The sequence below is a fragment of the Psittacula echo genome (genome assembly GCF_963264785.1).
Source record: "Psittacula echo genome assembly, chromosome: 5".
NCBI lineage: Eukaryota > Metazoa > Chordata > Aves > Psittaciformes > Psittacidae > Psittacula > Psittacula echo.
Genome location: NC_137739.1, coordinates 29942728 through 29956059, shown reverse-complemented (window position 1 = coordinate 29956059; position 13332 = coordinate 29942728). Strand labels below are relative to the sequence as shown.

At 40.6% G+C, this 13332-nt stretch overlaps 1 protein-coding gene across 1 annotated transcript in view; it reads left to right on the top strand.

Annotated features, from left to right (window-relative positions):
- MICAL2 (microtubule associated monooxygenase, calponin and LIM domain containing 2) overlaps positions 1-13332 on the top strand; it is a gene marked incomplete at its 3' end in the record, with an annotated part of 115544 nt that overhangs the window by 28322 nt on the left and 73890 nt on the right. The window contains exons 9-17 of the mRNA XM_080617646.1: positions 1536-1793; positions 2562-2677; positions 3683-3809; positions 3985-4075; positions 4173-4320; positions 7123-7322; positions 7829-7941; positions 12410-12481; positions 12967-13113. Coding sequence (XP_080473772.1) covers positions 1536-1793; positions 2562-2677; positions 3683-3809; positions 3985-4075; positions 4173-4320; positions 7123-7322; positions 7829-7941; positions 12410-12481; positions 12967-13113 — 1272 coding nt within the window. The remainder of the gene's footprint in view (positions 1-1535; positions 1794-2561; positions 2678-3682; positions 3810-3984; positions 4076-4172; positions 4321-7122; positions 7323-7828; positions 7942-12409; positions 12482-12966; positions 13114-13332) is intronic.

Below are 13332 nucleotides of genomic sequence, written 5' to 3'. Positions count from 1 at the left end.
CTCAGGTCTCTTAGATCTTACTCTGACTTTTTTTGTTACTGTTGTTTTTCCCTCCAGTCAGCACCAAGTTTCTGTAGAGAATTGAAAACAATATTTCCTAAATTTATTAGTTCTGAAACTGGCTGTAATGGGATCTTGACTCACGTTGGAAATACGTAGTGTGGTCATCACACTAGAAAATAAAATCCTCATTATTTAAAGGTGAACTTAACACAGCTATGTCCAGTTTATCAGACAAATAAGGAAGCATTAAAACCTACCCCAGGGTAAACTGCAAATGCTTTAACATGAGTAGAACATGATGGAAGTAGGCTATAAACACAATGTCCCAAGTACCTTTGAAAGTTCAGGCCTTTGAGGCCTTTTTTTCTTTTTTTTTTTTTTTTTTTTTTTGGGGGGGGGCTGTTCCTTCTTCTGGAAGATGTAGGGGTTTATTTTCTTTTGTTTCTAGAGAGTGTTTTGGCATCATTTAAATTTCTCTTCCTGGAAACCCAAGAGAGGTCAATTTTTCTTAAAGTAAGACAGTGCCAAAATGCATCAAGTATAATTTCCCGAAGGAAGTACTTGTGGGGAGCTATCAGAAAGCTTCTTGGCTTCCTGAAGAGACCACTTAGCTCAGTGCCATGAACTCCTGCCCTTTCAGAGGATGGTCCCAGGGCAGAGCAGCTGGCCTAGACCAGCCAGGATGGGAGAGGGGAAGGGCAGCAGCCCCCAGCAGTGGGGGGTGGACAGAGCAGGACATGGGCCCTGGAGTTGAGGGGCTGGTGTTTGTAGGTGAGGGCAGTCCTAAGAGGTCTGTGGGTAGTTTGGAGAAGAGGAGCAGTAGCTGTGACTTTCAGAGCTCTTCTAAGCTGCTCAGGTCTGAGTGGGAGAGAAATCCAAACAGTCTTGTCTGAAACAACTGGGCTAATAGGGGTTCTGTGGTATCATCCCTACAATTAGAGGTCTCATCCGCGATTAAGCTGTAAATAGAAACTGCCTTATTAATAATCATTGGCTTCAAGTAGGGTGACCTGTAAAGGCAGGGGCCTTCACCACACTGGCCAAAGAAAACCCATCCCAAAACAGCACAACAGAAAAGTTTCCACAGTCCAAGTTCGAATGTATTGTTACCGAGGTGTTAAGTCAAGCCTTGAGGCTGAGACCTGCATGTTATATTGCTATGTCGGTATTTCTGCTCTTGTGTGGTTTCAGATGTGGGGTGCACACATGCAAAAAAGCATTGCAATGATGATGGTAACATCTTTTGATGGGAGGAAAGTAATGTCATAAAAATAGCACATAACTGAAGAACTGGGTACGCTGTTATACTGTGTTGCAAATAAAGCTGCTTCCTCAGTGTTGGCATAGAGAGTTCGTGTTTGGAGTAGTACAGTAACCTCTGTTTGTGTATTAACTTTTTGGAGGAGGTCACAAACCTTACTTGGTTCTTTATGCTGTGAGATGTGTGATTGCTACTCATGCAATGACACTGCAATGTTCCAATCCAGAGAGTATAGTAGTAGTATCTAATCTACATGCTTCTCTCCCTGCAGGACTATATTGATACTGAGTTGCTCCTCTGTGGAGAAAATGTGAACCAGAGCAATTTGCTGTCCTATGCAAGAGAAGCTGCTGACTTTGCAACCAACTACCAGCTGCCTTCCTTGGATTTTGCAATTAATCACTATGGGCAACCAGATGTGGCAATGTTTGATTTTACTTCTATGTATGCATCTGAAAATGCTGCACTAGTGAGACAGAGACACAGACATCAGCTCCTGGTGGCTCTTGTTGGAGATAGTTTGCTTGAGGTATATCTCTATTTTTTTCCCTTAACCGAGCCATTCAATCTACCCTCCAAAACAAACTCTTACATGTATTGTACTTTCTTTGGAATAGATGTTTTTCCTTTTTTTTTATGTTATAGTTATGTCATAACTAATGCTTGGCTCACACTCTGTAGCTGAGATCCTATTTTGCTTTATGCAAGTTGTATTTCTGTGTGAAAACTGTGAGCTGTGTGTCCTCAGCTTGGGTGCATGGCACAATTTTCCTGACTTCCATCATAGAGAAAACTTGGTCCAAATTTTAATTGCAGTCTCTTTGCCTTAATATGTTCTCTTTTTCTGAAGTGAAAAGTGTATTTCACAACTAAATTTTTTTAAACTCATGTTGACAGCCTGAAGTGTTTGAAAAGATCAGTTCGAAGCAAAATTAGGAGATGGGAAGAAAGGCATCTTTTTCCCTTTTTTTTTTTTTTTTTTTTCTAGACTAATTCTTGAGTCATGAGTCTTTTTTTCTTTTTTTTTTTAATTCTTTCCCCTCAGCCTGTACATTTTGAGGTTAAGAAATCTGTTTTTAAATATAGAAGCTAAAAAAAGAAAATGTGAAAGCAGTCTATTTCATTACCTAAGACGTGGATGAGTGAAATGTCTAAAAATTGCAAGTTGTTGTATTTCAACTCTTTCAGGGCTACTTTTCTGATACAGTATGAAACCCTAGACTCCAAATTCACTTTGCAAGTTACTTTTGTAATAAGACGTTAATACAAGGAATTAAAATGTAATTGCTTCTTACAGCCCTTCTGGCCAATGGGTACTGGCTGTGCAAGAGGCTTCTTAGCTGCTTTTGATACTGCGTGGATGGTGCGGAGCTGGGCTCAAGGAAAACCCCCATTAGAAATTCTTGCTGAACGGTGAGTGCTGCTTTTGTCTTCTCCGTCATTCCCAGTGTTTGAAAGAGTTGCAGCATTGGTAGAAGGCAGTGAAGTTCAGAATGCCACTAGGAAAAATATTGTTCACTGCAATGGCATTGGTTTGAGATTATCTATTAATTCAGGTTATTGAACAATTTACATAGCAGTAGGCCATTGCGCTGTATGCTTCTGCACACTAATACAGAGATCCAGCAATGTGTATAACATGGGTTTAAAGTGCTAATTCAAGTCACTAATGACTAGAAGTAAGTGTGGTCCTTAAGGAAATAAACCAAAGTACTTTGGTTGTGTCAAAAGACTAAACTTCCAACCATAACTACACCAGCAGTCCTGATGTTGCCATGGTCTGATGGTTCAAGTTGCTGACATTGGTCCTGATGGCAACTGCCCTGCTCTGCTGCAGCTGCCCAGGTGTTTCTGGGGCAGATACACAATAGAAATAGTCATGGTTGTGGTAATGCAAGTAGAAGCATTACTAAGAACAGTGCTTTCAGAAGTTTTAAGATAGAAGCCTGTGGGATGACTCAAACACAGCCTAGTCCCAAATGGAAAATTGAACAGCATAATAAAAAGGCTGTCGTGGTTATAGGAATTGCAGAATGACAGGATTTAGTGCTGTTATGTGGTAAAGAAGTTACTCCTTGGGTGGATGTTAAAGCAAAACCAGATGACTGAATGATGTAACCCTTTTTTTTTTTTTTTTCCCCCTCCCTCCTCTGCTTTTTCTTGCTCACTTCCTGCCTCAGGAAAATATGGGCATAAGTTCTGAGAGTCTGTCTTTTTGTTGTCCTTTTTGTCTGGCATCATTCGGCTGTTCTGCTCAGTAGGGATAGGAAATGGGATAGATGCATTATGCAGTTAGTGCATAACACTTGTCCTAGCGGAATCAAAATAAGGTGCAGGTAGCTGCAAAAAATAAATACACTTTATGTAATAAATATTTATTTTAATCAATATCTCTTGCATCTTTTTTTTCTCTACCAGAGAGAGCATTTATCGACTCTTGCCTCAGACTACCCCTGAAAATATTAACAAGAACTTTGACCAGTATACCATTGACCCTGGAACAAGATACCCAAATTTGAACTCAAGCTGTGTTCGACCTCATCAGGTTAGTACTTAAAAGCTTGCTTGTGAAATCAGGGCTGTAAATAGTGCATGAACAAAATATTCAGGAGACGCCTTAATTTAGAACCACCTGTTGATAAAGTTTTCTTTCTAGGGTAACTCTTGTTTTTCTCTCTAAGCAGTTCCCACATTATGCTGCTAATTGCTTTTACTTGTAGGTGAGACAATTATATGTTACCAATGAGTTACAACAGTGTTCTCTTGAAAGAGTGAGCTCCATTAGAAGATCAGTGAATCTCTCAAGACATGGTATGTGACATCTCATGTTTCCTGCAGTGCTTAGTATTTAGAGCATTCTGAGCATACAAAAATTGATTGAAACATTTGCTCTCCACTGTAACTGCAGAGTCAGATATTCGACCTAACAAGCTTTTGACCTGGTGTCAGAAGCAGACAGAAGGGTACCGTAATGTTAATGTCACAGACCTGACTACCTCCTGGAAAAGTGGTCTTGCGCTGTGTGCTATTATCCATCGCTTCAGACCTGACCTCATGTAAGTGGCATCTGTAGATCTTGTTAAGTGTAGGTATGTTCAGCATTTACCAAAGTATAGAGTAAAACCAATGAGAACAACACTGATATTCTAGATTCCCCTTCTATTTCTGGTCTTTGCAAGGAGATGCACACCATTGCCAGGTTTGGGGGATGGAGAGGGTGGGGTAGTTTTTGCTTTGGTTTTTTTTGTATGTCTTTGCACACCATTTAAAATGAAGTATATATGCTTTCAAAGACCTAGGAAGGCTTTGAACCTTATGATTTATGATTGTGTTTGTCACATGGCTATTTAAAACAAAAATTGCAGTGGTTGGAGAATGTGAGAGTTGCATTCCCAGGTCCCTGGAGACAGCTTTTTAGTGTATGTTTAAAACCACAACATCACTGTCATGAGTTACAGAAATACCTGGGTGAGCCTTAAACGGACCATCCTCATTATATTGTAGTGGTTACTGTGACACTCATGTAGCGAAATGGTGGGCCATGTTGGTGCATAGGAGATGGTGGTTTTGCATAACTCTTTGTCCTGAAGAACACGGTTCCCTTGCACGTGGCTTGAAAATTAACTGCTTTAGGGATTGAATGTAAGCCAGCATATTCCCCTTTTGACAGTGTTTCTGGGGTACTGCGGAGAAGGACCTGGGGGTGTTGGTCGATGAGAAAACAAACATGAGCCGGTTTCAGTGTGCGCTCACAGCCCAGAAAGCCAACCGTATCCTGGGCTGCATCAAAAGGAGTGTGACCAGCAGGTCGAAGGAGGTGATGCTGCCCCTCTACTCTGCTCTTGTGAGACCTCACTTGGAGTATTGTGTGCAGTTCTGCTGTCCTCAACATAAAAAGGACATGGCACTGTTGGAACAAGTCCAGAGGAGGGCCACGAGGATGATCAGGGGACTGGAGCACCTCCTGTATGGAGACAGGCTGAGAAAGCTGGGGCTGTTCAGCCTGGAGAAGAGAAGGCTGCGTGGAGACCTCATAGCAGCCTTCCAGTATCTGAAGGGGGCCTACAAGGATGCTGGGGATGGACTATTCATCAGGGACTGTAGTGACAGGACAAGGGGTAACGGGTTAAAACTTAAACAGGAGAAGTTTAGATTGGATATAAGGAAGAAATTCTTTACTGAGAGGGTGGTGAGGCACTGGAATGGGTTGCCCAGGGAGGTTGTGAGTGCTCCCTCCTTGGCGGTGTTCAAGGCCACGTTGGACAGAGCCTTGGGTGGCATGGTTTAGTGTGGGGTGTCCCTGCCTATGGCAGGGGTGTTGGAACTAGATGATCTTAAGGTCCTTTCCAACCCTAACTATTCTATAATTCTATGATTCTATGATACATACATTCTTATGTATGAATATTTTGTAAGGTTCCTCTGTTAGATACCACAGGGTCAGTGTTTAATAGGCGTCAGGAAACAATTGCTGGCGCTGGGTTACTGGGCCTGCCTGCTGCAGTCTGTGGTGTGGTGACTCTTTTGTCCTCTCACAAGTCTCCAGAATGCAGCGGATGCATTCTCTTGTCCACCTACATAGACTTAAGAGTCACGAATGAATTATTGTCAGCCACCCGTTACTGTGCATGAATGAAAGAAATGGTTTAGCTCTTTTATGAGGTGTGATAAGTTGGAAAAAACAGGAATGATATCAAGGATGCTTGTTTGTACAGCTTTGCCAGAGGAGGAGCTAGGATTTTAAGAGTTAGATTTTTTGGGTTTGGTTTGTTTTTTCCCTTGTATTAGTTTAAAAGAATTATGGATGGGTTTGTGTGGAGAAGAATGTAGAAAGCAAAGTGATCTTTTCTGTCTGTGGAAAGCATGTCTCTTAAGCCCTGCTCTCTCTAGAAAGCTGATAGATTTCCTGAGCTAACAGACCTCCTGCTGTTTAATTAACGTTGTGTTCAGATATTGTTGGCTTTTTGTACTAAATGGGACTGCTGAAGGACTTGGCCAGATGAAAGCTGGGCAGGCAGCAGAGGCGGCTGCCTGTGGGTTGCAGGAAGGGCTGGGGTGGAGGGCTGCCTGCAGCCCCCTGGCTCCAGGAATAGGCAGTTTGTGTGGGGAGAGAGAGAAGTTCTTTGGGGATTCAAAACCTCACATTCCTTACGAGGAGAAACTACCCTGCCCTGAGCTTTGTAATTTATTCACATGTTTATTTTAATCATGAATTTTGGAAGCTGTTCAAGAGATCAGAGTCTTAGAATAGGTCCCATAGAAAATGGATTAGAGAATGGATAAACACAGTTCCAGATGTGTGATATACTTATTTAGTGTGCTGCTAAATTCAGTTATGACATGGACAGGAGGTCCTCATTTGAACTGTGTGTGGAACACTTTAAAAAGAAAGGTAGTGCATGTGCGTGTGTGTGTGTACACGTAACATGTTTGTTTCATAAAACACGAGCCTAAATTTACTACTCCTGACTTTGATAATTTATAGAACTAATCAAAACTAAAAAGTCAATTGCTAACAGGTGAACTCTGTAGAAGTACAGCTGTATTTGGAGAGGATAAAATTTTCTTAGCACTTCTAAGGAGGAATTGCATTTGTTCACAAATAAGATAATCCTTTTCATGGGACTGCATCAAAATCCATTTCAATGAAATAGCTTCTAAATTACATTTTTGCAAAGCCAGGTTTTGAAATAATGGGATTTCTTACCTTTGGCGTATCTGTCTCTTTGACCCAGTGAAATGCCTGTGTGTGCATTCATGGTGCTGTTCTGCACCTATGTGATGGACAAGGGAGCACTGCATGTTTCTGTGGGAATCAGAGAGGAAACTGCCACTAATACCAGTGTGTTGCCCCACAGTGACTTTGATGCTCTGAATGAAGAGGATGTTGTCAAAAACAACCAGCTGGCCTTCGATGTTGCTGAGCAGGAGTTTGGGATCCCCCCTGTGACCACGGGGAAGGAGGTGGGGTCGGCTGGGGAGCCTGACAAGCTCAGCATGGTCATGTACCTCTCCAAGTTCTATGAACTGTTCAGGGGCACACCTCTGCGGGCAGTAGGTAAGCCAAACCCAGGCCACTCCTAGTTCTTGCAAGTTTAGGGGGCGAAAGCACTTCATCCAGGCTGCTTATGAGCACTGCTCTTGAGCCAGGAGTCTTTTCCCAGCTGAGCTGTTCTGGCATGCAAGAGTGCCTGCTTCTGTCTGCAATAGTTACCTTGTGCTTTAAAAAGGAAAGGGGGGAAAAACTTGATTGAAGACCAAGGTTTTGTGGGTCCTTGGTGGTTTCAGAGAACAGAAGCAGCTGAATAACTGCTGCTTGACATCATAAAGTTCATGTATCAGGCTGTTAGAGTGATTCTCTGGTAAGGATGACTGCCTATGGCTTATCCATTCCTGGGTGCTTCTCTTCTTTAAAAAGTCACCCTATATTGTATGTATTTATTTTATTGGCTTGGGTTTCTTATATGTAATTGCTACCAGCACTCAAGTTGAAAATTCTGTCTTGGACAAAGCATTAAAAAAAGAAATTTGACTAAATATTCTAAGCGGTTGTTCTTTGAACAGATGCTGGTGAGAAGCAAAATGGAGAACATAACGATCTTTGTTCAGCAAAATCATCCAACTTCATCTTTAATAATTACATCAATTTAACTTTTCCAAGAAAACGAGTACCAAAGGTAAGAATGGCCCTATAAAGAAATTCTTTACTGTGAGGGTGGTGAGGCACTGGAATGGGTTGACCAGGGAGGTTGTGAGCACTCCATCCTTGGCGGTGTTCAAGGCCAGGTTGGCTGAGGCCTTGGGTGGCATGGTTTAGTGTGGGGTGTCCCTGCCCATGGCAGGGGGGTTGGAACTAGATGATCTTAAGGTCCTTTCCAACCCTAACTATTCTATAATTCTATATACCTTTTTCTGTTGAGAAGATGAAAATAAACTGTCAGGTTTAGAAATAAAGGTTTTATATGTATCCTACTATTAAAAGACCTGTAGAAGGAGATTTTTTAGCATAATAAAGAAGAAAAATAGAATTTCACAGTAAAAAAAGCTAACACACACACACACACACATGCACACTCAATTCTTATGATGTTTGTAAGGATAATACTGAAGCATTTGTCAGTGTCAAATAATAATCCCAGTTAAGCATTCTCTGTAACTGCAAAATTTCAAATCACAGTGAGAATTTAGGTGTACTTGGAGAGAATTCATATCTGTTGTCCATGAATATCTTCTTCAGTGAAGGTAAAAATAAGAGGATAATGTTGTTTTATTTGTTGTGTTTATAAATTAACATTTTCAACTTGAAATATTTGAGATCTTGGCTCTGTTATGTGTATTTTCTTTCATGTTTTATTTTTGGAAAAATTATTTTCAAGATAATTTTTAGGAGGTTTTGTGCTATGCTAAATACTAAGGATTTTTTTAGTTTGGGGGGGCTTTGGCCTTGAGTTTTTGTTTCATTGAGACAGGAAAATCTGGAATTTTTCTGGGTTATTCCTACCCTTAAGAAAAAATAGTACTGTAGTTCCGTATTCCTAGAGTTAAATATGCAGCCATATTATTATATTTCAGTTCAAATAATCACTGGTATGTTAGAAGGCTTATTGATTGGGAGTGAGTGCTATTTTTTCACGAAGCAGTGTTTTGAACAGGTGTGGATGCTGTCATGGTTCTGAAGGGAAGCTTTTGAATACTTATAGATGCATAAAGCCTGCAACGGTACCAAACAGTGGGCAGGCTGACTAGCATGACTCCGAGATGATGCTCTTTTACTCATATACATATATTCTTCTCTCGGTCACTTATTAGTGAAGACTTATTGAAATGCCCTTTTTTTTGCCCTTATAAAACATATCCATGCCCATACATGTTGTGATTCAACACTCTGTTGCCTTGAAAGGTTATGAAGACCCAAGTTAATAGTGTGTCGCATAGGACTATGTGCAGTAAGAGTATTGTGTTTCTGAATGGATTAAAACTTCAGAAGTTTTCCATGATTTAATGTATAGCTTACTCTAATGAAATTATTCAGTAATAAACTGTTTCACCTTCTGTCTATTCATAACCTGGTCCTCTTCTGAAAGGAGACCTTGAGGAGGGACTGTGCTTCCACAGCCAAGCCTACCTTCAGTCTAATTTCAATTTACATGGGGAGTGTCTGCAAAGCCTGGCTCAGAGGCACCAGTGTCTCAAATCCATGTGCTGCAGATTAACCAGCACAGGTTGGACAGCAGCATGTACTCCACCAAAATGAATTTAACTTCTGTATTTTCTGAAACAAAGCTTAATGCAAAATTGTTCCAGGCTTTGAGTTTCCTGGGCTGGCCAGAAACTGTATTTACTGCTACAGTTCTCAAGCCCTTGCTTTGTTGGTTTGTTTGGGTTTTTTCCCTTTTATTTCTTCCTTTTTTTTTCTTTTTTTTTTTTTTTTTTTTTTTTCTATTTTAACAGACCTCCTTCATGCTTAACTGTGTTGCTTCATTTACACCTATGCAGAGACTCTTTAAGTTTTGCCTTCAAAAGTACACTTTTCCAAATTCTTTTGGAATTTGGTGTCCTTCATAAAAGTTCAGGTGTCCATGTATGTACTGCATCTCTCTGTAGTTTAATGTATTGCTTTTTAAATTTGCTGCCAACTTATCTTCTCAGTTTTCATGGAAATGTGGGGTTTTTTGTTTGTTTGTTTGTTTTTTACCTGAAGAATTGCTCCAGAATTTCCAGCGATTTCCTAGCTTATGTCTCAAATATTTTCCATCCAGAAACACATTTTTGAAACCTGTAGACAACACAGTAACCACATATATCCTTGTTAGGAAATAACTTTTCCCTGCCACTCGCATAGACACAAAACCAAGTGACATGTTTCCTGGCCAACCAACCAATGGGAAATCAAATAGGCAAAATAAACATTGCTTTTTCTTGTGGGTGACTTCTTCAGAAGAAAAACCTTCTTCATGACCACAGTGTTGTTGGTTTTTCCTGAGTTATTTGCAGAAGTAAATAGACTTTTTAGTAGTGGGGAGAGCTTTCCATTACTAAGCTGTGCAGCCCTCTGACTAACCTCCCGTCATGAAATAAGCCTTCTGTCATAACAGGAGGTATAGTTCTTGGCACTACATGAAAGCATGAGGTTATTTGCTGGATGGGCCCCTTTGGTTTCACACTGCAGGGGTTTGTTTGAAATGAGAAGCGAAGGCGGTGTTTTCCAAATCAGCTTGGAGAGTGGGACCGTGAAGACCTTATTTTGTATAGGGCTTTGCAGCCCCGTCATGGCTGGGGTGTGAAACTAAGCAAGGAACATGGTACTCCAGTTAGAGCAGAGACTTGTGAGTGCCAGAACCAGCTGAAACTAGCTGGGAAACGAAACTCCTTGGAAAGCAACTGCTTGAGTTAAAAGTTTGGCTTCAGATTTATGTCTCTTTCCCCTGCAAAAAGCGCTGCTGAGCATGATCCAGGTATTACTGTAAGAGAGCACTCACATATCATAGACTCAGAAACCAGCCAGGGTAACAGTGTTGCTTACAAAACTTTCCGTACCGTCTAGTTTGTCCTTTTATTTGGCTGGAAGAGAGATCCTTATCTGGGCTAAGGTTGTGAGAGACCAGGAAGTGGGACCCTGGAGCTGGTGTGGCCGTGGCTGCTCTGGCAGGGTGTATTGGGCTGGATAATGTTTTCCATTCTCCAACAGTGTCGGCAGGGCTGGAGAGGAACTGAGATTTCCTGTGCTCCAGACTAATAAATGAGTGGAGGTGTTTTCACAATAAAGGGCACAGTCCTTTTTCTTGCAGTTTTGCTAGGCAATTAAATTGTTTTGTCTTTCATTTCTTTGTAAAATACGTTAATTAAAGCCCTTTGTGTAAGATTTTCGAAACTCATCATCTTGTTTGCTCCATTCACTTAGGCAAATTCTGCTTTTATGTGGTACAGATTATTATGCAGAATACATTGTGCTGTTATGTTGTTCAATTTTCCTTGGTAGACTAATGACTATAGGTAGTGTATAGCTAGGTTACTGAGAGCTAGTGCTTGAAAGACAATGTACCAAAGCATACAAAGTAATCAAAATACTGTCATCTGATTCTTTTGGTGTTTGCCCAGAAGTTGTTTGGGATTACTTCTATTCACTGCATAATGATTTATTACAGTGTATATATAAAAAGGAAGCCTGTATTCTTTGATCTCTCTTCATTCTTTTTTTTTTTCTTTTTTTTTTAATTGGCTGAGCAGTCACTAAGTTGCAGCATGGACAGATGCAAATAAGTGGAATCTATTGTTCATAAAGTGTAACCCAACATGACATCTATCAGGCAAAAAAGAATTTGTATTGTGCCAAATCTTCAAGATTGAATTTAATAAGAACTTACAAATTTTTCAGCATTGACTATTTTGCAAGTTCATCCAGACTGAGTATGAAGTATTATTTATTGTGTAATCCCTAATTCAGTAAAGTAATTAAACATGAGCGTAGCTTGAGCACAAAATAGGCAATTTGGTTGCTTAAGTACTGTAATGTAAAGCCATAGTCGGGGAGATAAACTTTACAAGGGAGACAGATTTTAAGGTAGACAATAATTGCTTCTCAAAAAGAGGTATGTCTGCACTATAAACACATGATCTGCATGCAGATAGCTAATTAAAAGATGTGAAACAGTGAGGGGTTTCTGGATTTTGTTACTTACTTGTAAACCAGTGTAGTCTAGACTAAAATTCACAGAATAAGTGATGCTGTCATGCATTTTCCTTCAAGGGTGTGTCAGTAATTTATGAATCATAAACTCTTCAGCACTGAGAGAGGAAAAGATAAACACCAACAATGTAGGGGCCTGTGTTCAACAGAGTGTACGAGCGTGTATTTTCACCCATCAGAGTCCAGTGAGAGCTCCCAGTCAAGGGTTACAGTGCAGTTTTGACATATGTGATAACTCCCATGAGGGCCACCAGCCTCCTCATGCGAGGGTCTGATGAGGCATGCCATTGCCATGAGGACCCCCGCATGCTGGCACTACTTGCCTGGGTTTGCCTTGTTTAGCATAGGCCAGACGACACTGCCTGGTTAGGAAAGTTAATATCCTCGGAGGAACTGTGTGGGTAAATCTGGTAACTGCTGCAGTAATCTGTAAACTTGTTTTGGCTTTACCTTTCCAGGTTGAAGGGAAAACGGAAGAAAATGAGTCTAATAAAAGACGTCGAAAAGGCCTTTTTGGTGTCTTCGAGGAGGTTGGTGTTCAGTGGTGTTCAGCCAGTTCCTTGATGAGCACCAGAGCTGAGGAAGCAGTGGGAGTTGGGGGGCTGGGGCTTGGCCTCTTCTGTGCTTGGCAGGAAAGAAAAAGCCAGCCTCTCTTCTTAAAACCTTGAATTTACCATGATGTGCGCCAAAGAAGAGCTATATTTATTTAAATCATTTGTCAGAGAGGAGAGCATTACCTAAATTGCACTAGTTTTTTTTGAGACCCAAGAATGCTTAAGGTGTTGGCCACTCTGTTTTATCAGTAGCACCCCAATTAATACTCGCTTTCTACTGTACTCTGGGACCAAAGAGAGTACTTGTTGGTGACTCTGGCTAAACAGCGTCATCTTTAAAATATTATATAGATGTATTTCCTATTGCCCTTTGATGATAAGGATGTTGCATCTCTCTTTTTCTCTCTCCATGAGTGTTGTAGGTAAACTCAGGAAAACCATAGTTTGTTGTTTCCTTGCAGACTTCAGGCTTTTCAAGCCAAGGGACAAATGGGAAAGAACAGAGTGATGGCAGAGAAGGAACAAACCAGAATAAAGTTAAATCAATGGCAACTCAACTGTTGGCAAAGTTTGAAGAGAATGCTCCAAATACAATTTTTCGGAGGCAGGTATGTCATAGGTGAATGTAAAAGTAATCTCTGAAATTAAACTGTAGTCACTCCTTGTGAATGTGATGCTGTATGCTTTATGCAAATTAAAGGTATTCCTTTCAACAGTTAATGAACGAATCTGACTAATATAGATTGACTAATGCATATTAATATAATGCATTAATATATATTTTAATAATAAAGTGTAGTGAAATTGCAATGTCTAGAAATCTCTTG